The following is a 23,240-nucleotide window of genomic DNA, read 5'->3' as shown; positions in this document are numbered from 1 at the left end:
GTTTCCTATTTACCCTCCAGCTCTGAGTATTCAGTGGGCCAGACGTGTTCAGGCCTGCCGAGCCAGGCGGATTTGGCATGTGCGTTCCTGGCCTCGCCTCTGAGTTCTGTGATCAAGAGACCCTGCGTCTTGTATGTGGCACGCTTGTCATCAGAGCGAGCGGGAATCACTTGGTAAATATGGAAAGTGAAGGAGCTTAGCTCCCAGATTTCCATGGCAACCCCCAGAACAAGTACAATATCACCAAAATTATTCTGCGGTTGCTTTTTTTAGTTGCAGTGATTTGGTTGCATACTCATGTTTTTCCGCTCCTGATTTGTACAAAAAAAACACAGACTCTGCCCACTGTAACTAGTACTTTGGTTTCAAGGACATTAGTGGTCCCTGCCCGAAGCACCTGAAAAATTCAATCACACAAAACTGCCTCCTGTGTGCTAACAGAATACGTTCTGATCGTTTGTGTTGCCTTATTTATGCTTATTATGTATGTCATGACTGTTGTGGAGCTCTAATCTCTACTGTGCACGGCCTGGGCACCAGGACTGTATGAGCTGACACTGACTCACCGGTCATCGTCATGGATGCTTGATGTAGTCTGTGAGGGCAGACGTGGCCCTGCCCTTCGGTAGTGTGTGTTTTTAAGGACCAAGTCCACATCCAGTTTGTTACTCCTTGGAGAACACACGTTCATGAAAGCATCCAACATGTTACCCATGCATGTTTACAATTGTTTGGGCTTTTATTTTATCATTTCTTTGTTTCTGAGCTCTTGTTTTCTGTGACTAATATGAAGAGAGATTCTTGTGGACAAACATGCCTGAGGAAAGCAAGCATTCTCACTGCCTTCAGCCAGTTCCAGAAGACTCTTGCATTGGGGGCATTCTTTCTGTTTTGGCCATTTGATCTTGTCGGTTTGACTCATAGCTGGTTGTTGTTTTCCTTTTTCAGCCCACTAGCCTGTAATTTTTTTTTCTTCAGCAATATAATTGCCATCGGTCCTTCTTACACCTTCTGATGCGGATGCCAGAGCTGGTTTGAATCATCAGTGACTCAGAGAAGTCCAGCTCTGTATTTGAATGATTTGGTTAATTAAAAAAAAAAAAAAATCTTTTAGGCTGCCTGTTCTCATTCTGTTTTTCTGTCAGGAGCAAGTATTCATTTGCCCACCTGACAAAAGTCCTCCTGTTTCGAGTGACATTGCTGAATCATTTTCTCTTTATTTCTTAACGGATTGCAAATGCTGTAGAATTTGTCGTAGTATAGTTTGCCTTAACCACTAAACATTTGATTTGCTATTGATTTCACTCCCCACTCCTTCTCTGGAATAATCACCTTCCTACTCACCCTCAGGAAGGATCGTCAGCATTTCAGCTTAGACATCTGTCCGCTTAGAAGCTCTCAGTCTCATTACGTGAGGTCTCCTGTCAAAGAAAACTGTAGTGATCTTGTAGTCAGAGAGTGCCAGGTTTCAGATTTCCTTATCATATGGCCCATGGAGGGATATCAGCAAAGAGTCTGCGTCTTTGGCCATCTTGTCTGCAAAACTATGGAATATTATGATTAATTTTTTGGCATTTTCTCTTTGGACAAAAAACTCCTTTCCCTGATCTTTTGTTTTTGTTATTGTTTTGTTGTAGGTTACACCATATGTGACAGGTCCTAGATATCTAACTATAAGTCAAAATATAATCTCAAAAAGAATTTATTTTTTGCAAAAAGAATTCTGTGTCCTCCAGTAAATGAATACTAGAAATCCTCAGGCTCAGTTTGGGTGTAGCCATCTGTTTTATTCTGTTGACTTTGCCAGTCCAGGGACAGTCGAGTCCTCATTATCCACCCATATCCTCGTTCTGTTGTGGGTTTACGGGAGTTTGGGATTAACACACTCTACTATACATAGAATAGATAATCGACAGGGGCCCACTGTATAGCACAGGGAACTCTACTTAATATTCTGTAATAACCTACATGGGAAAAGAATCTGAAAAAGAATAGATATATGTATAACTGACTCACTTTGCTGTACACCTGAAACTAACACAACATTGTAAATCAACTATACCCCAATATAAATTTTTTTTTTTTTCCCGGTACGCGGGCCTCTCACTGTTGTGGCCTCTCCGGTTGCGGAGCACAGGCTCCGGACACGCAGGCTCAGCGGCCATGGCTCACGGGCCCAGCCGCTCCGCCGCATGTGGGATCTTCCTGGACCGGGGCACGAACCCCTGTCCCCTGCATCGGCAGGCGGACTCTCAACCACTGCGCCACCAGGGAAGCCCCCCCAACATAAAATTTTTTTAAAGTAAACAAGAAAAAACAAATATCATGTTCCACATGCTACAGCCTTCCTCATTAGCTCGTGGAGAGACCCAGTCTATAATACTGTAACGGGAGATATCTTCTTAAAACTTTTACCTAAGTCCATTTTTTAGAATCAGATCTTTTTATGAACATTAGGATTCTGATAAAATATTTTATAAAGCAAAGCATCTTTATATAATTTTTTTTTAAATTGTGATTTCAAAGTGTTGTCTGTCACATGCCCAACCTTAGGTTGCTTATAGTCTACTGAGAAAGGTAGACATATGAACAAGTGAATAAGTGCAAGTTAATCAATACCCTAGTATACATCTGATTAAAATACCAGCGAATTAGTGTCAGAGTCTGCTGTCTGGGGTCAGGGTTTGGTACCCAGGAGGAGCTCAATAAATATTTATTGAAAAAATGAAAATCGAAGAAGGTTTCATTTCAGATACTCTGTTTTTCTAATGCATCGTAAGGCAGGAAAAAAAAAAAGTCCTGATAATATTTTAGAAAAGCTGATATTCTTTTCGTATGACATTATTTTTAATTCATAGAATTATAAGCCTCTCATGGACAAGTAAATGAAATCACAGAGAAATAAGAGCTTTAGTTATACTCTTCTATTTCCTATGAATTCAGATTATTATGTCCTGCGAACTTGGCCTCAAACCAGAGTTAATAAAACTCTTCATCTCTCCTCCCATATGAAGCAGAATACATCTCCACTGAGCCCCAAAGATGTGTCATCTTTACTCCCCTTGGAATGAAGGTAGTCTTGGGCTCCTCACACTTTTTCAGGAGTCTTGATATGAGTATTTTGTGCAAAGGAAAATTTTACTTATACTGATTCATACTGATAAATGGCATGTCCATTCCCTCAATGATCCTCTAATTATGTAATTTTAGAGTTGTTTTTTTTCCTGGTAGCAAGTACCCATTTGCAGGCCCTGTTAGTCCTTCTACATCGTGGCTCAATGTAACTCTTTTGATTTCTCTTTCTTTGTTGTTTCTCTTTGGAACTCAAGCTTTTGAAATATGAATAGTTCTAAACCTCAGGAATCAATAATCTACTTTTCTCAAAACCTAATTAGAGTTCAGGAATCTCCCATAAGCCTCACGGGGTTTTTAAGTGTTCCGTAGGGCTGCAAACATGGCATTGAGAATTTGCCAAGATACTAGGTGGTATTGGTGTATAGATGTATGTTTGTGTGTTTCTGTATGTGTGTACCTAATGTGAAGATTACTCTAACATCATTTCATAAGTATATTTTTACATACATGAGTAGTGCAAGGGAAGAGTATTTTTTATCATGGCCTCATCCCTTTTATTGCCTAAAGAGAGCTGAGTTCACTTCTTGACCTCTAAACTACCATATCAGCGAGCCTAGTCGTCTTCTTAGGGATATGGTATACCTCTGGCTCATTTCAGAAAGGTCCAGTGAGGATTAACCCAGATGTGACATTTCTTGATACGTAAACTGATTGCCCAAAACATCGGTTGATTCCAATATGGTGTATCTGTAAGGAATGTGGAACAAGAATGACATTGTATGTCTCTAATGTTTTGCTGCAGCAGTGGTGCCCATGCCATTTGGCTAAATAATCCCCAAAATGTTTTCTTCAGTGCATGGTTCCAAGTTTTTAAAGATGTGAAGAAACAGAAAGTTCTTTTCTTTGAGCAAGGTTCTGAAGTTTACAAAACGCATTCTTGCCTGTGATCCCACTTGATCCTCATGACAGCTCCCCGAGCTCTGTAAGGCATTTCTCATGCTCCCTATTTTATAGCTGCATTAACCAAGAAACAGAGAGTCAAGGAATATTCCCTGACTCCATACAGCCAGTCAGTGGTGGGAACTCGGGTTTTCTCCCTTCTGACTTGGTAATATTCTCCAAGCACTAATGTGACTGCTTGGAACATGGACTCAGTTTTGTATATGCAGACTACTCTGTAGTCCTTACAGATCTATTGATCAAAGAATTAACTGGAAGCTCAACGTCAAATACTTGGAGCTAGAAGCAACCCAGAAGAGTCTATCTGGGGAGTGGTCAGGGGTTTAGACTGCAGAGCCATAAGGAAGTGGATGTCCAAAGAGTAGATATTTTATGGCATGGTACTATAGGGTCAAAGGTAGGACATGGCTTAGGCAAGTAAGACCATGCTGGGGGCAGGAGTTTTAGAATAAAGGGTGAATGTCACCAAACCAAGAGGATATGATTGATTGTAAGGGGGCTTTGAAGGCTCTCTCTGTTCTGACCATCTGCCAGTCCAAAGAAGACACAATTCGTGGTGCGGTGGTGGGGCCACTCTTAGGAAAAGGCTGGTCATATGAAAGGGGAGATGTGTCCTGTCAAGCGGAGGACGGAGTTTTGCTCTAAAGTTTCAAGTCACCTGTTACTCTTGGGCTCTTCCTTTCCCACTTGTAATTCTTATCCTTTCCTCTGTCCTTTTCGTAGCTTCATTGGCACCAGAGAGCTCCATCTAATCTCTTTATTTGTAAACTTTGGTATAGGTAGGAGCAGACTCTCTCTACGGAATAATATTAATATGGAGTTTGTGGCTTTTTCTTCCCCCAGAGGAACAGAGAAACAGCCTCATCGACTCCAGTTTGGAATCTGTCGTCTCATCAAACGCAAACAGCATCCTTAATTCTAGCAGCAGCTTACAGCCCAACATGAACTCCAGTGACCCAGACCTGGATGTGCTCAAACCCACCCGGCCCAACTCACTGTAAGTATGACGTCGGGCTGCTGGCCACAGGGAGCCCTTGCTCAGCCATTCTGCCCAGAATGTGCTGTCTGGCCCCATCTGACTTTGAGTATTGTCCCATGAACCTGATTTAAACCTTCTCCCTCAACTTGGAAGCTTGGCTAAGTTTGTTTTGGAGTTTTTAAGCGTCATCATCTCAAAGGGGAATCATTATTCTTAACATACCGCTTCTTGGCCTTGGTGATGTTTGATTTACCTGCTGAGATGGCTTTGGTGACGGCTCATTGCCTGTGCTGGCTGCTGGGCATGAAAAGCAATTTCTTTTAGTTTTACAAACATCCGGGCACTGTAGTAGCTCAGTAGATTTGTAGCTAAGTCTGCTTCACTCATTTGTGTTGTCGCAGTTTCCCTTCTCCCTGATTATGTTGAGTATGTTCAGTGCTATCTCTGTGTCCACTTCCAGAGAAAATAGCTCCCAGGTGCTCTGTGAGTCTTCAACTCCTCAAACCTTAGCATGACCGTGATCACAGAGCACATTCTCTAAAGGAGAAGAACCTCTGTTGCTTCATTCTTGGGTGTCGAGCACCCACAGCTGAGACAGGCAGTTTTGAGGCTGGTTGTCCAACCCTCCACGGAAACTAGATCTACTCTGCTTGGGCCAGAAAGTTCTCTTTTGTGGTTACATCCCACATTACTTAGCCTGCTTCTTCGGACCACCCCATAAATCTTGTCCACTAGAGCCTTTGCATAAAGAATGTGAGGCCATGACAAAACAGCTGGACTCTCCAGCCACAGTTGTATAAGACTCAGGAAGAACAGAGTTGACTTTGCTTTCTCTGGTGAAAATAGTTTGAGGTTCAGCCACAAATTGCCTTCAGGACAGTTGTTTCTCTTGGTGAGGCCCCAGGATGTCAGAACCTTTTCCTGCCCCTCTCCCTGCTGTGGTTGCATGATCGCGCTCCGCCATTCTATCTTGCCAACATAGTTACAGATCTGCAAAATGGGTCTAACAATTTTTGCCTTAGAAGGGACTGAGGGATATTAAGGTTTGGAAGGAAAAATGACTCTAAAATGGATATGAGGCACTTAGAAAATGCAGCAACAGTGTAAGATGGAATTGTACATTGAGAAAATCAGGTCTCTTTTTCATTGTTGGCAGCTTTAAGTCCTACCTTGATATTCAAGGTACCTGTTATCAGGTAGATGATGTGTTTTTTTTTTTTTACCAAGAACTAGCCTCAGATGCTCAAAATAATTTAACTTGTTCAGCTTGCGGGCAGTGAGTCCTCTCTGGTTCTCCGTGGCCAGACTTGCCTGTGGAGCCTCCCTTCCTTGATGGATGGCTCTCTAGGGTACTCCTGGAGCCGTTTTCCTTGCAGTTGCTGGAGTTATTTGTTGCTCAGAATGAGCAAGGTTGAATTTCTAGCCCAGGTTGCTTAAGACTCCCTGATTTTAGCCGGCGGCACCAACTAGTGGTCTTTAATCTTTGTTTTCAGCTGCTGGGGGCTGGGAGCCCCCCAAGTCACCATTGAGTACAGTGTGTCCAAAGAGGCTACTTTGGCAGCTATGTGGAAATGGGGGGTTTGGTCTTTTAAACAGGTCATGGAGGAGGGGGCTTGGGATTTTTTATTTTTCAGTTATCTAGATGTGATTTGTTTTACATAAAACACTGGGGGTCACTTTGCCTGCTTCACGCCAGATGCATCCCTACCTGGTGTATGTTTGGGGGGCTTTCCCAAGGAAGGGAGGATGAGGCCAGGAACAGTCCATCTGTTTGCCTCTGGTGGAGGATGGGAGGTAGGAATGTGGGTGTGTTTCCCGCAAGACTGTTGTCTTCCAAGCCCAGTGAATAGCTAACTGATACCTGGAAGTCTTGAGCTCCAGGAGGGCTGCTCTTGAGGTGGAAGCAGTGCTGACAACAGCGTTTGCTACGGACCTGATGAGGGCCATGCCAGCAGCCCTAAACACTCTGCAGCTGCTTCTCCACCCATTTCTGAAACCCAGGGCCAGGAGATGTTGTTGCCCAGTTTGTGCCTGCCAGATTTATTCTGCCTGGGATTGGCCTGGCCTGGGATTGGACCACCGACTGATGGATGAGAGGTCATCCCGGCAAGCGGAAGCCACAGTACTTCCCTGAGTCAGTGAATTCTGAGGCACCCTCTGCCATGGTGCTGGGACTCAGTTGCAACCAGCCGAGACCACTTGGGTCTCAGCCTCGGTCCTGGACCCTTTCATTCCTTCCGTCATTGTTCACTTGGAGGTGCACAGAGCTCCTTGAATGGGGACACTTAATGACGCAGATGAAAACACAAGACCAGGTCGAGGGGTGGGGGATTACCATTACCTTGACTGTAAATTAGGCACAGCGTGGGGAAACCAGTCACCAGAAAACTGTGTGTTCTTTTTATTTCATTCATTTGTTTTTCATTGTTTTCATAATGACTGGAATGATCCTTCTGACCACATAACAATCATAATGAAAGAAACTTGTTTGTGACTCAGCGTCCCTTGGTACTCTGGAGGCCACATTTTGCTGTCTCCTTTGTAAATCTTTTCTAATTCTCCAAGGAGATGAAGGTCCTCTTGTTTGTGTGGACATAATGCTAAATCAGGCATCAGAATCTGAGATGCCACCATTTCAGGCCTGCCAGGGCAAGGCTGCAGGGAGCCTATCTTTGGCAGGTCCTCAGCTGGACCTCTTGAGGTTGCTGTCTCTCCTAAAGATCAAAGGACACTTGGTGAGCCGAGACCAAAGTTTAGCTCATCTAAAATGGTCAGCAAATAGTACTGACCTGGTTTATGCTCAGACCTCTGCTGAGCTACCTGGGGTAAAGGAGAAAAAGAGGATTCCTGGCCTCCCCGGGAGTTTACACTCTGGCTGAGGAGGAAAAATGGTGGTAAATGGCAGTGCTAAATGGGGCTTAGAGCTCAGAAGTGCATTTAGAGTTCAACAGCTCTTAACTGGGTATCTGTTAGGTACACAAGCCAGTCAGTGTCGGGAAAAGTGGCGTAGATGAAATGTGAGGTGGGCACTGGGTAAGATGATATGGGTGGATGAAGAGCATTTCAGGTAAGGGGATGAGAGAGGCAGAGATAATCCAGGATGGAGAAAAACAGTCTACAGATGTGTGTGTTGGGGGAGGGGGAACTTAGTTCTTCCCCCACCACGACCACCAAAAAAAAAAAAAAGATTGAACAAACCATTAAGATCAGGTCACTTCACACAAAAATCCAGATTTCATGCTGGAACCACTAGACACACACACACACACAAAATAATGAATTTAGACACAGACCTTACAGCATTCACAAAAATTAACTCAAAATGGACCATAGACCTAAATGTAAAATGCAAAACTATAAAATTTCTAGAAGACAACATAGAAAATCTAGGTGTCTTTGGGTTTGGCAATGACTGTTTAAAGAAACACCAAAAGCATAATCCATGAAAGAAAAAATTGGTAAGTTGGACTTCATTTAGGCTAAAAGCTTCTACTCTGGGAACGACATTATTAAGAGAATGAAAAGCCAAGCCACAGACTAGGAAAAAGTATTTGCAAAACACATATCTGACAAAGGACCAGTATACTAAATATATAAAGAGCTCTTAAAATTCAACAGTAAGTAAACAAACCACCCAGTTAAAAGCTGAGCAAAGGGGCTTCCCTGGTGGCGCAGTGGTTGGGAGTCCGCCTGCCGATGCAGGGGACACGGGTTCGTGCCCCGGTCCGGGAGTATCCCACATGCCACGGAGCGGCTGGGCCCGTGAGCCGTGGCCGCTGAGCCTGCGCGTCCGGAACCTGTGCTCCGCAACCGGAGAGGCCACAGCAGTGAGAGGCCCACGTACCGGAAAAAAAAAAAAAAAACGATCAAGCGATCACGCTCTTAGGTGTTTACCCAAATGAGTTGAAAGCTTAGGCCCACAAAATCCTGCCTATTCATAATTGCCCAAACGTGGAAGCAACCAAGTTGTTCTTCAGCAGGTGAATGGATAACCAAACTGTGGCACGTCCAGACAATGGAATATTATTTGGTGATATAAGGAAGTGAGCTATCAAGTCATGAAAAGACATGGATGAACCATAAACGCATACTGCTAAGAGAAAAAAGCCACTCTGAAAAGACTGCAGTATGGTATGATACCAACTATATGACATTCTGGAAAAGGAAAAACTATAGAATCAGTAAAAAGATTAGTGGGCAGGAAGGACACAGGGCATTTTTAGGACAGTGATACTCTTCTGTATGATATCCTAATAGTAGATATTACTAAATGCATAATGCAAGACATTATGCATTTGTCAAAACCCATAGAAAAGAAAGAGTGAATCCTAATGTAAACTGTGGACTTTAGTTAATAATAATAGCAATAATAATAATGTATCAGTATTGGTTCATCAGTGGCAATAAACGTACCACACTAATGAAAGGTGTTAATAATAGGGGAAACTTAGGGAAAGGGGAGAGTTATATGAAAACTCTAAGTTATTTTGAGCCATTTTTCTGTAAACCTAAAACTGCTCTAAAAAGTAGTCTATTAGTAAATTTTTTTTTAATCTAGATTTCCAGCTTCTTCTGAAAAGTTATAAGATTTGGCCACACTAAATTCATACGTTGCTTGGTAACAGATCATACTCTTTAGTCACTATCTTCTCTCTTTTCTGTCTCCAAGGCCTGTGATAAATTAAATACGGCCAAAGAATCTTTGCAGCCCCTCCCATTAAGAGGTGGAGTCCTTGAATCTAGGCCGGCCTTTACCCTCTGACTTGATTTGATCATTATATGACTTCCAAGCCCAGGCCACAAGGCCTTGCAGCCTCCCATCTCCTCTTGGAACCCAGCCACCGTGTAAAAAGTACAGCCGAGCCTCCTTGAGGATGAAGGACTGTTAGAGAGAGGAAGCCCGCTGTCCCAGCCAAGCCCAGTGCCCAGGCCACCGTCAGCTAATGCAGCCACATGAATGAGTCCAGGAAAGACCAACAGAAAAGCTGCCCAGTTACCCCCACAGATTCATGAAAAAGAATACATTGTGGTTGTTTTAAGCCCCTGAATTTAGGCCAGTTTTTTCAGCAATAGTTAACTAACACAAGTCAGAGTCATGGGCAACTTCCTTGGGATGGCACTGGGCTGCCTGGGTCAGGTATGGAAGATTCTCACTGTAGCATAGTGGCACGTGGAGATTAGCCTTTCCATTTTCAGAATCTTCTTTGAAAGAAAATGACTCATAAATGAGATTCTAAGAAGTTCAGAAACAAAACAAAACCCATAGCTGATGGCTGAGGCATGGAAAGCAGGAAGCCCTAGGTTTTAATCCTGGCACCAACATCGACTGGCTGGTGCTCTTCCTTGGCCCTGAACATGCCCCTGAACGTGCCCAATGCCCGCTGCCGGTGCTGGAAGGAGTGGGGCTGACCTGTCTCTAAGAACGGAGGTCATTCACTGGGTGCTTACAAAGGACTGCAGAAATGAGTCTCTCTCTCCTCTCCCAGTGACCAACAGAGATGGCCTCGTGCCATCGCTTTTCTGGGAGACAGTGATTTTTAAGGAGGAAGTAAACAAATGCTGAGAAAGTAGTCAGGGGACATCCCCCTAGGGACTTGAGATACTGCAGTAATTCCCCCAAATTAAAACCGACCAGGGGAAGGGTTTTTTCAGACCGCTGGGGTAGGGATGGAGGGGCTGGTTAGGATTGAAAGAAGGCCAGGAGAGCAGAGGATGATTCCAGCAATGGAGGAACCCAGCCTTGGAGTTCTCTCTGCCTAAGTGGTCCCCACCCCTAAAAAATAACTCACTGCCCAGTAGCCCCATCAATAAAACTAATTTTTTCTCATCCTTTCCGCTTAACACACACACACATGCGTTTCCAAGTTATTTCTGGTTACCTAAAAGATGTGTGCATGCCAGACGCCTTCAAATTCTGCCAGAGTCAACCGTCCTCTCTGGTTTTAGTGGCCAGTGAGAGGCGGCAAGAGAACAGTGCCTGGAATTCAGAGGATAAACAAGGCCTGCTTCCAGGCAGAGTTGTTTCTCTGAAGCACTGTTGGCTCCTGCTGCATTTGATTCAGCGGCTCTCATCTGAAACCTGGGGAAAGCTTGCCTGGAGAGAGATCTCTAAAACTTTACTTCTGTTTTGCTTATTCAGTCAAAATTCACTCAACAAATATTGGTGAACACTGACTGTGGGCCAGGTGTTATTCTGAGTGCTGAAGATAGAGTGATAGAAAGATTAGAATTTCTGCACTCATTGATTTTATATTCTAGTAAGGTAACATCAGTATCTCAAATATCAAATGTTGAGAAGTTCTGTGGAGAAAACCAACATAGAGTAAAGGAGGTACAGATTTGGAGGGGAAGGAGGCAAGTTACTTTAGGACTTTCTGCCTCAGTTTCTTCATCTGTAAAATGGGGTCATCATACCCTCCACAAAAATGTGTTGTGACAGTTAAGTGAGATCACCTTTTGTCATATCATTTACATGTACAGCACTGTGAATGGCAGTTACCGGTAATGACTCAGAGGCCCTCTTCCACACCATCCGTTCTCTCCCTCTATTCTGTCAACCCTGGTGTGTATTTTTCGGGTGCAGAGAGATGTCCCAGGCTGTTCTGCTCATCTCTCCACACAGGCTTACTATCTTGGTAGCCTGGAGCTCTCTGTCAGGTCAGTCTTTGAGTATCAGTGAAAAGAAGGGGACTTCTACTGTAGAGTCAGGTTCTGCCCCACCTTAAACCTAGACCAGCTGGGGTAGGCAAGCCTGTTCCTGAGACATGTGGGAACCTCCACATCCCATGGGGTACCTGATAAGCTGCATGCCTAGCTGTTATTTATTGGGACCAAATGAATCACTAAAGGAATAAAAGGCATTAGACAACTGATAACTAATGGCATATTTTTAAAAGTAATTTTACCATCTAAGTGCTATTTTATGCCAAGAGAGTTACACCCAAACAGGCAGCTATGATTTTGCTCCAGTGATCTTTGTTTTGTCATTCTTTGGGATGCAGGGATTTGAAAGAGGAAGTTTTCCTCTGTGGTTGAGTCAGTTTGCTGTGGGAAGAGGATCTTTCCTGTTAGATTGAGGATACCATTTCTTACCTACCTCCAAGCAGAAAAGGTCTCTCGAGACAGTTTTGCCTGAAAATTTGGTGGCATTCCCCACCTCGAAAAATAGCTCGAAAGCGTAATGATTTTCACAAGGAGTCATGTGCCTTTTCTTATTACTCCTCACCACCCCCACGGTGGCTCCAGCCTGCTTGGTCGTGGTTGTCTCTTGGACAAGCCCAGAACCTTCCCTCTTACATCTCAGGCTCCTGGGGCCACCATAGCCACAGCTCTTCCAAGTACCAGGCCAGCTTCCCTTGACATTTTCAGAGATTCGTCACTGACATGACCCACATTCTTGTTTCCTGAGAGGCCTCCTGTCAGCTTTTCCCATTCCCCAGCCAAGATCTTCCGGGCCAGTCAGGAGCCCAGCTGGCTTCCCTTGGTTGAGGGTGGAGATTCCTGCCTGGTGACCCATCCGATTTTTATTGGATAAATGTGTTTGGTTATTAGCGGTTCTTTTTTTCACAGAAAAATCGATCGAGGCAGGCCTCACACTTTGTGACCCAGCAGGATTTCTTTCCCAAGCACCAGGGCTGTCCGTGGGCTTGGATCGCTCCAGCGTGTCAGCAGAGGGGGTATGGGAGGAGGCGGGGACTGGCCATCATTCCAGTGCTCAGCCAGCATCCCCGTTTTCCAGCAGAGTGGAAGTCACAGGAACGATGTTTTCCTTCACACAGATTGTTTTCTTCCCCCCTTTATGAGCTAAAATCATATAAAGGGTCTGCATTTTCTTCTGTACACTAATTAATCTTACCAAATAATCTTAAACAGGTCCCCCCATTTGCCATGACATGGAGTAGATGCTGAAGCCTTGGGGTTTAATTAAACATATGAACGAACGAATTTCATTCTGGATTTAGCTGCATTTTATATGTGTAAGTAGGTGTTAGGCATTTTAAATCTCCAGTTTTTGGTAGTGTCTTTAGGGAAGGAAATAGGCTTACGATTTTGCATGGCTTTCAGCACTATTATGCCTGTAAGTGGACTTGGAAGGAACTCTGAAAGGCTGTTTTTCTCGCTTTGGGTTAGATCTGAGATTGTCTGTCTCCCTCCCTGTGTATATAATTTGGAGGAATCTTATTGGTTGATCCAGATCCTAAATTGGGTAAATTAAAATCATATTTGAGTTCAAGTACTGCTTTTTAAACCTTCTTAGTCAGTCTGGAAAGCAGATGCCTCCTTAGCTAGGAACACATTTCTAGTTGGAAACAGCCTTGGGTCTTATTTTTAATGCCTTCTCTGCATTAAGAATATAGAAAACCATGTACTGTAGTCTGCTTTGGTCTCTGCATGCTGCTCTTCCAGGGCAGGGTCTTAGCTCAGCACGGTGTTTGCCAGAGTGTGGCCCTGTGACCAGCATCATTGGTGTCACCTGGGAGCTCATTAGAAATGCATGTTCTCAGGCCCCACCCAGACTTATTGGGTCAACAACTCTGGAGGAGGAGCCCAGCAATCTGTGTTCTAACAAGCCCTGCAGGTCATTCTGACACATGCTCAAGTCTGAGAACCGTGGTCATAATGCGTTCGGCTGATAGACTTCCACCAGAAAAACATCTGGATATACCTCAATGTAAAGCGCTCAGGGCCAAGCGTGTGTCATCGCTGGCACTTTGTCCCTGCAGTGATAACAGTAGTGGAGCTTAAGAGCACCCTGCCCTTGGCCCTCAGGGGAACCCAGTTAGCTCACCAGTGCTATCCTTTACAGCTCACCAAGGAAGCCAGCCGGCTGCTTTGCAAATGCTTGCCTTTTGGTCGTAAATCAAGAGAGGGTGAGTACATCAACTAATCAAGCCAATAGGTATTTTTATTGAGCACATACTATGTGAGTAACACGAGAAAGTCAAGACCCTTGCATTGACGGAAGAAGAGATCTCAGGGTATGTGATACTGAAAGTGGTGGGTCAGCATCAGCACGTACAAAAGATGTGAGACTTCTGGGTCAGCATTCCCCAAACTGAGGCAGGAATGGGAGACAGGTGGAAAGAATGGAGTGGGACAAAGTTCAACCGATTCTTGACAAGAGGACTTCTGTGCCTTTAATATGTCCGTTGTGAATCTCCCAAGGGGCATGTCTTATGCTGCATTTCCTAAATGTATTTGACTGCAGAAGATGGTTTTACAGTGCTTCTCTTCAGCCTCTTAAAACAGGATCCCACTGTTTAGGAAATGCTATTCTAAAATACTCTACTTTTGAGGGGGAAAATGTATTTCTCATAATGGATGGTATTATTATGGCAGAGATCCTTCAAAAGAATAGCGATCTCGGGGCTTCCCTGGTGGCGCAGTGGTTGAGAGTCCGCCTGCCGACGCAGGGGACGCGGGTTCGTGCCCCGGTCCGGGAAGATCCCACATGCCGGGGAGCGGCTGGGCCCATGAGCCATGGCCGCTGAGCCTGCGCGTCCGGAGCCTGTGCTCCTCAACGGGAGAGGCCACAGCAGTGAGAGGCCCGCGTACCACAAAAAAAAAAAAAAAGAAAAAAAATAAAATAGATTTACTCATTTTTGAAATTGACATTCTTTTATTTATTCTCTTAAATTTGTGGAGTACATCTTTGTGAGAAACAATTCTCTTTTTTAACCTTTAACATTTGTATCCTCAGTAACTAATGATCTGAGTGAGATGCCTGCTATTTGATTGAAGAATAAGGGTCCTACAGAAAGGTGATGCTTTTGGTATGTTTTAAATGAAGTTAGTGCTATTTGAATCATTCATTCAGTGGCCAGGTGACTCCTCCACTCCAAGCTGGTCTGTCCAGGACTCCAGGTCAGTTTAGCAAATGGTAACTCTTGTAGGACAGCAGAGGAAATCTGTCTCAGGGAGCTAAGTAGAGTGGATCCAGTTAGACCTCTACGTCTGGACTGATTTCAGATTTCTTATTAAATTAGGAAGCCCTAACTTAGGAAACAAGAAAGTCAGCTAGCTACTCATGAGCTCCTCTCCCATCCTCTCAACCAACATTGTGAAATTTAAGTAGTTCAATTTTCTTGAGCTCTATATAGTTCTTTCACCTGATCTTCATCTGTCATTCTCCATCTGCCATCTACCCAATTTCCTTTAAAAGCCCTATTTTAAAGCAGAATATATAATGGAAAAACCTTAACTCCTGACCTTTATGGAGCTGCGCTAGAGTTACTCCATAATAATTAGCAGTTGCTCTGGTAACCTCAGACACATGGCCTAAATCACCTGTGTTCGTCACTATCCATTCCCCACCTTCTGGATAGTAAGATCACATGCTTCCTGCTAATGAAAAAGGAACAATTTAGTAATTTTATCATTCTTTTAAGCTTCTATTGTAAGAGTAGAGGAAGCGATACTGTTTGGGATCAGACACACTAAAAATAGGTGTTTTGTTTAGTTTTTTGGTGACTAAAGCAGTGACGTAGGAGAGAGATCATCTTGGGTTTTGAGCAAGTTGGAAAGCCCTGTTCTGTCTGTCTTGTTCACTACTGTACTCAGAACCTTAGACGATTTAAGCAGGTAAAATGGGCAGATTAGAATTTAAGGATAGCGGCACCCAGGATGGGATGGGAGAAGGAAATTGCCAAGGCTGTCGGCGTATCAAGTCAGACCTCACTGAGTGGGAGCCCACTAACTTCAGCATTTAGACTTGAAGAGTACTGCTTGCAAGTTGGGAAATCCAAAGCTGGAGCACAGCAGAGATTTCTGATCTTCAAATAAGTGTGTTGGCTTCAACTCTGTCTTGGAGGAAGCCTACACCCTCACCTCCCCTAGCTTCCATACACCTTACCTTACAACACAGACGTGGTAGTAGGAGCGCCATGTAACTCCCTGCTTCCTCTGGGGGAGAAGCAGCCCCCCACCCCCTCACACACACACATCCTCTTTCCCATTCTTCTCTTGACCCTCTGTGTGAAAGTGGAATTAGAGGAAATATGCCCTGAGTCATCCTGTGGGGGTACTTACGATGCGCAATTGTCACAGTGAAAATAAACTGGCAGAAGATCAAGAATTAAGAAGTGGAATCATGGGACTCCCGGACACACTAATCCAGTAGAGACAAGGTCCACGTGTTAGTGACCGACAGAGCCAAGGTGATCATCGCAGACAGCAGTTAGACCCAGCACTGTCCCAGGTGAAGGCTGCAATTTAAATAATTATTAGCGGAGGAACCCCACTGACTGCTTTTGCTCGAGCTTCTACCATTTCTTAAATCTCAGGGACAGAGACTTCGCTCTGCTTTATGTGTCCTCTTAGAGTACGGCGCCACCAGTTGAATATTTGCCAGTGTAGCCTACCTGCGCCTGGAGACCCCACCAACATCAGCCTCCAGAATCAGCCAGATCTGATGGACAGTCCCTTCCCAGGCAGCCAGCAAACACATAATAAATACCTTCTGTTTAAGGCACCGTTCCAGGCACTAGGAAAGAGACTGAACAACACTCTCCCCTCAAATCTCTGACAGTCCACATGGGGGAAATCAGATCTACGGACATGAGGGGAACATTGCTGCCAGTGAGAGACAGATTTTAAGTCATAAGTGAGTGGTCTGGTCATTCATTCAAAAATATTTATGGTTGAATGAAGTGCCTTTGCAATTTACGTTGTATAGGCAGGGTTTCCAATAATCTCTTCTAGATCTGCTTTAAGTTTGTAACTTCCTTGTCTGCCTTGGTCCAGTTTACTGAGAGCGGGGGAGGAGTTCTGGTTTTATGACCCAACCTTTTTATTCTGTTACCTGGGAGACTTTCTACCTCTCAGACTCTGCCTACTTTCAAGCACTGGGCTTATGAAAGAAAATGGTACCATTCCCAATTGTTTTGTTTTGTTTTTTTCCACTATGGATCTAACATTTTAGATGCCTCAGAATTTTAAATTTGGAGCATAAGAATGATGTAGAGAGAAAAAAATATTGAAAGGAATGAAAAGTTGGAATTTGATCGTTTGAATATGTTACACTTTAAAAAATTTTTCCACACCTAACAAGAGGATTTCTCATTAGGACAATTGTACTTTTCTTCTTACCCCAAAACTAGCAGTTTACTAATACTTGTTGCAAAAACCTGTAACAATTTCTTGTGTAAAGCCCTACACCAAATATACTGTTAAATTGAAATTTAATTCATACTTCGAAGGATTGTTTTCTGACCTTATATGGAAAAGGAAAGTTCTTGAGAATTAGTAGTTCTTTAAACTCTGTATCAGAGTAGCCAGGAAAAATAAGTAAAAAGAGACTATGCCTTGCTGTGGGTCAAGAGAAGTTTTGCTAGTAAAGTTTCATGCAACACCTAAATCTCTATGGAGGGCGAGGGCTCTTTTTTCTGGTTCTTTGTGTCAAAGGAAATTCTACGTTAAATTCCCTCTGCCTCACAAGCCAGTTATTAATTCTGACTTTAATTTCAGCGTGAGCCAATTAGGTGATATGTCCACAAGCAAGCACCCTGATTCATCACTGCAAAGAAAGAAACTCTTCTTGCAGTATTTTTCTTTGCAAAGCCAGCTGATTTTTCCAGGCCTTTCTTCCACTTCCACAAATGTCAACTACTGGAGTTTATCCTTTTCAAGGTGTGGTTCAGTAACCAATTCCAGTGGTGATACAAAGGGAGGCTTAATAGAACCTGAGCTGAGTTGATACTTTGAATACAGCTTGCTCTGAATCGGGCCATAGAGAGTTCTGTCAGCAGTGACCTGAATGCTCCTGGCGAAACGCAGTCTGAGCCGGCTTCCCTCCTTATTCCTCACTTTTGGTGCACCTCGTACAAGCAAGCTCACCGTGTAACCCACTGAACTTGGCACCGCTCGGGAAGAATTGGGTCTCTGTGTTCAAAATGTTCAGCAGAAACCCAAGACCCTCCTCTAGAATATGAATATGTAATCAGTATGCGGGACCCCCAAAACAGGAGAGCAGTGTGATTTCCAGCAGAACCCTGGATGTGTCCTGCCGCAGCCTCAGGCTTAGCTTTACTCCAGGTTCATCGAGAAATACAAGAATTTGTAGTAAAGGGGACTTCCCTGGTGGTCCAGTGGTAAAGAATCCGCCATGCGATACAGGGGACGCCAGTTCGATCACTGGTCGGGGAACTAAGATCCCACATGCCACGGGGCAACTAAGCCCGCATGCCACAACTACTGAGCTCGTGCGCCTCAACTAGAGCGCCCACATGCCCTGGAGCCTGCGTGCCACAACTAGAGAAGAGAAAAACCGCACACCACAACTAAAGAGAAGTCCATGCACCGCAACGAGGAGCCCACATGCCTCAACGAAGATCCGTGTGCCGCAGCTAAGACCCGACGCAGCCAAAAATAAAGAAATAATAAATCTTTAAAAAAAAAAAAAGGATTTATAGTAAAGAAGAGAAAGAAGATGTTGTCTCTGCTCATATGAGTTGCTCTGTGTTTCACCACCTCTAAGGACATTCCCTTTTCTATGGAGAGAATGTGATCCTTTCCCGATTGCATTCCCGTGCTTCACCGCGGGGCTCCCTTTGCTCCATAGGGTAGCTGAGCGACTGGAGTGTGCGTCTTTGCAAATCTGGAAGCGGGGTCAGGACTCCTCAGGGCAGGCTTTGGCTTTGTTGAGTGGGGCGTCCAGGTTGAGAGTTTTGGAGACTGGGGAGAGACGAGGGAAGAGAGATGAGGGCGTTGTCAGTTGGGTGGGCAGCTTTGGGGGAACAGAACTATCTCAAAGGAAATGTTACGAGTTTCTCATAAGTGGTGTGTGATGTGACCCCTCTTCCGTGTCATCTCACGAGGTCCTCGGTACAAGTCAGGTTTTCATTATTCAGGCTGTCACAGTGCTAAGAGCGTAGGCTCTGGGACAGGCTTGAGTGCATGTCCTGACTTTACTGCCTATGAGCTGTGTTGCCATGAAGAAGTTACTTGACGTCTGTAAGCCTCGTCTGTTTGATAGGAGTAATAATAGTGTCTACCTCATACGGTTGTTCTGAGAATTAAATGAAATAGTTCACATAAAGCACTAAGTGTGGCTTTTAGCACGTTGTAAGTGCTCAGTAAAAGTTACCTGCCCTGATGAATGTCACAGTTGTCATTTTAACAATAGTTGAGGACATGAAGTGTCTTTGGGTGGTTGTACTGAGGTGCTGCGTCTTGCTTCCTGGTGGGCACGGGGTGAGAAGGGATCCAGCATATCTGAGTTACAGAGTATCACAGCCCCTCCCCCTCTAGACCAGTCCCAGTGCACACCTGACAGCGAGCACCAGAGCACTCTGAATAGCTGGAAGAGCCCACACCTTCACCTGGTTTCTAGCCTGGTTGGCTACCCTCGGGTCACTTGAGGGGACTAAGGGAGTGTGATGGGCAGAAACACAGGTCAGGAACCCAGGCAAGGCTGGAAAGAGCCGGGACTACAGGGAGGTAGAGCCACTTGGAGGAAGGCCGGGACCAAAACGAAGTCGGGTGGCTGTTTTTGCTCCACATCACCACCCTTCAGCTACCAGGTGTGTTGGCCCTTGTGGCGTCCAGCTGCTCCTGCTTGATGCTCACACCCGGCTTATTCTGTGTGTGCATCTTCTTCCCCCTCGTGGCTTCTGCGTCCACAGCTTTGGATTTCCGTGGCTCCGGTGGTACCCCATAGCTTCCCTCTTCACAGAATTTCATCTTCTGCTTCTACCTAATTCTCTGATTCCCAGCCCGATTTCCTGAGAGTGAGACCGGCTGACTGAGTCCAGCTTTGTGCCGGGCCCTGTCCTTGGCTGGTGGCCAGCCTCTGGAGCGGAGACCCCGAGCCAGCTAGCTGCTTCTGCAGTTTAGTCATCTGTGGCCACAGGGGCTGGGTGACAGAACTTTTCAGCAGGAACAGAGGGGAGAGCAGGTTCTAAGGTTGCCCTGCCCAACATGTATACCTTATTTTGCACACAGTTGTAACAAACTTGACTCCAAGATGTCCCATTCTCCAGTATTTTGGAATATAACACTTCACTCTCTTCATTCACAGAACAAAACTTAATAATTACTGATGAGGCAAGGTACAGAGAACTTAGGAGAAAAAAATATGTAAAGATGGTAGTAATACAGAGGTCTGGATAAAGAGTAGGTCACCCTTCATACCCAGCAGTCCCTTGGGTCACAACTATATGACAGCACAAGACAGTAGTTGACATTTATAATCCTGATTCCTCAATAAAGTAAACTCCGCTTGATATATTCTGGTTTTGAAAGTAGAAAATACGTGTGCTGTATCTTAGAAAGATGTCCACTGGTTATAATAAAAACATGGGTGCTTAAATGATTAAATTTGATTTCTTTGTAGAGTTACTTGGTGGGAAACCTCGTTCCTCACTGATAGAGATTTTGTACCACAATTCTGGTAGTAATATGGGGAAATGGGGGGTAGGGGTACATGACCGAGCCAGGCCAACCCTAATATTTTCATGGGGATTATTTTAACTGGAACTGGGTTAAGCATCTATTTTACCCCCTAGAATGGTGAGGAGCCATGTTCCCCCACAAGGAGAGAGTCCAGTTGCTGTCATTCCAATGTGCATAGAGAAACAAAAGACAGAGAGGTGGCTTCCTGTGCCCCTTTTTCCTTCCTCTAGTTCACGGGGTTTCAGTCTTCTGCAACCAAAGTATTCCTCAGCCATTCAATGGTATTTACTGAATGTCCTCAATATGTAAACACATAATGTTAAAGATGAGCTAGATGGGGATAGTGCCCTTAAAGTGAGAGATCCCAGCAATAGATAACATATATAAATATATATTAATTTAGTTTATCTACATATATAAATATATAAATATATATATATAATGGGTGAAGGGGGTCAAAAGGTACAAACTTCCACTTATAAATTAAATCCTAGGGATATAAAGGACAGCATGGTGACTTCAAAGATGTTAAAAGAAAAAATAGAATATATAGTCATTCTATATAATCATATATATTATTGATATATAAAATATACAGTTACTGTAAAACAAGACTCAAATGGTCTAGATGCTGCAGGATGAGGTGCCGCTGGAATTCCCCAACAGGAGAGATGACTTTGAGCTAGGACGATCAAGGAAGCCTTTGTGATCAGATTGGCACTTGAACCTGGGTCTTGAAAGATGGGTTGGATTTAGACAGAAGGGACCAGGGGTGTTCTGAGCAAGGGGGACAGTAGGGAAAGGCTCAGAGGCAGGAACATACCAGGCATATGTGGGGAGCTGCTCGTAATTGACTCTGTCTGAACATACGCTTTTCATCTATAATATTACTGTTGTTTTGTTTCTTATGTCAATATGGTTCTTTACTTCTTTAGGTGCTACAGCTGGGAAAGCCTAGTAATGTTGTCTTCCCATTCCAGAACTCTATGGTAGCTGGATCCCAGTGGAACATCTTCTATCGATTTATCTTGTGTAATTGACTTGCCTGAGATGTTCCCTACTTTCATCCCACTTTTGCTTCACAGTCAAATAGACCTCACCATCTGGAACTCTTCTTTATTTTTTTAGGCCAAATTTTTTTCCACAAAAGGCCTGTTTTCATTTCTAAATGTCACACAAGACCCTACAACATTCCGCTGCTGCTTTTTTGCTCTGAGTTTTCTGTTGTAAAAACTGAACAAAACAGGTCTGAAAATAAGCTGTATTCTTCTTGTCTGTGTTATAGTCCAGCACCAAACACATCAGACAAATCCTGACACCTTTAGCTTTCAGCAAGAGCTGCTTACCTTGGAGTTAGGCGATAGCTCAAAGAGAGTAGCTCTGAGCTCAGAATGGGGAAAGCAGCTCGGAGAGAATTGGGGCAGGCCAGAGTCTTAGTGGGCTTAATAAGGAGAGAATATAAATAGGGATCACATAGCCTTACAGAAAATTCCTGCTTATTTTTACTCCTTAGACAGAGTTGCTATGTTTAGCCTTCAGTTACTGTGCTAAACCTACTAAAGTGAGCCTGGTATTTATTTTCATTCGGATCAGTAACATCCATTCTCTTTCTCAAATTATAAGTGAATGACGGAAACTGCATCCCCGCTGTTCAACTCTAGCTGACACATTGTCACAAAGCACCATGCACTGTAGAAGTTACTGTCCAGCCTTTGCTTTTGGAGTGTTTGCATTTCTCGCAATCCAGCGCCTTTCTGAGCTCTCCTAAGAGCTGACTATTCCTGTCCTCCTCACATGTTTCTGGAAATTGAGCACTAGTATAAACTTCCCTAGTAGGACGTCTTTTCAGTGAATAGGCAGTCATTATATTCAAGACCGTGTGTGTCAGCTTGAGAAAATTTACCCATCAGGATTCTTGATACAAGTAACAGAAAACTCAGCCCAGCTACCTTAGGCTGAAATGCAACTTACTGGTTCGCCTACATAATCAATAAGCACAGGAAAATCTGCTTCAGGAATGCATGGATCCAGGCACTCAGGTCTTGCCATCTTGCCATTGGGACTCAGCTCTTGCCATCTCTCAGCTCAGTTTTCCTCTATGTTGACTCTTCTCTTAGGTAAGCATTTTCCTTTTGATTGTAAGATGATTGCCACCAGCTGGACTGACTTCCTTAAAACTCCAGCTCTGGGAGAAGAGAACAGTTTGAACAGTCTTCACTAAAAGTGTGAACAGTCCTTTGGGCCTGATTCTTCCCTAAAAGTGTGAGCAGTCCTTTGGGCCTGATTCTTCTCGGTCCAAACTGAATCACTTCTCTAATCCCTTACCCAGCATCTGTGGCCAGAGGGTGTGATGCTCTGCTGGGCTGGGCCTGCGTCACCTGTTCCTCCTTGTCTGGGTGGAAGGAGGTGGATGGACACTCAGAGCACATGGACTGTGAGAACGGAGAAGGGGTGGTGCCCAGAGGAGAGGCAGCCCAGACCATAAATGTCGACTCTGCAGGTCTTTCTGACATGGATTTAGTGAAGGATCTGGTGCCTTTACATGCCAGAAGGCAAATCTGTACTGCTTTTTATTGTTCCCAATAGTACCTCATATGTTCTCTGAAAATGTCCCTTTTTTGAGTCCAAATGGTTGTTGCAGAGTTTCTTATTTTAGTCCTAGTTAACTGGCTCCTTCCAGAATAGCATAGTTTTTGGTTTTAAAAAATGAAGAAAATGTCATCTTTATTACTTAGCTCTGGACAAAGTTGATTCACTTAAAAAACAAATTTCTGGGAAAAGGTTTCATTATCAGTGCCCATTACAGATCATTAGAGGACGCGTGGCAGACACTGGT

General features: G+C 44.2%; 1 protein-coding gene across 5 annotated transcripts in view; it reads left to right on the top strand.

The window, feature by feature from the left end:
* Positions 1–23,240, top strand: part of ARHGAP26 (Rho GTPase activating protein 26) — a 483,828-nt gene that overhangs the window by 405,741 nt on the left and 54,847 nt on the right. For all 5 annotated transcript variants that reach the window (XR_003427757.1, XM_027081740.1, XM_027081743.1 and 2 more), the window contains exon 20: positions 4,879–5,032. Coding sequence is in view for 4 of the 5 variants with exons in the window: in XM_027081740.1 (XP_026937541.1) it covers positions 4,879–5,032 (154 nt within the window). In the remaining variant the exon portion in view is untranslated. The remainder of the gene's footprint in view (positions 1–4,878; positions 5,033–23,240) is intronic.

This window comes from Aethalodelphis obliquidens, unplaced genomic scaffold (assembly GCF_003676395.1).
Source record: "Aethalodelphis obliquidens isolate GAN/ISIS:26980383/991018 unplaced genomic scaffold, ASM367639v1 scaffold45, whole genome shotgun sequence".
In the NCBI taxonomy this organism is placed as follows: domain Eukaryota; kingdom Metazoa; phylum Chordata; class Mammalia; order Artiodactyla; family Delphinidae; genus Aethalodelphis; species Aethalodelphis obliquidens.
This window is presented reverse-complemented; position numbering and strand designations above follow the sequence as displayed.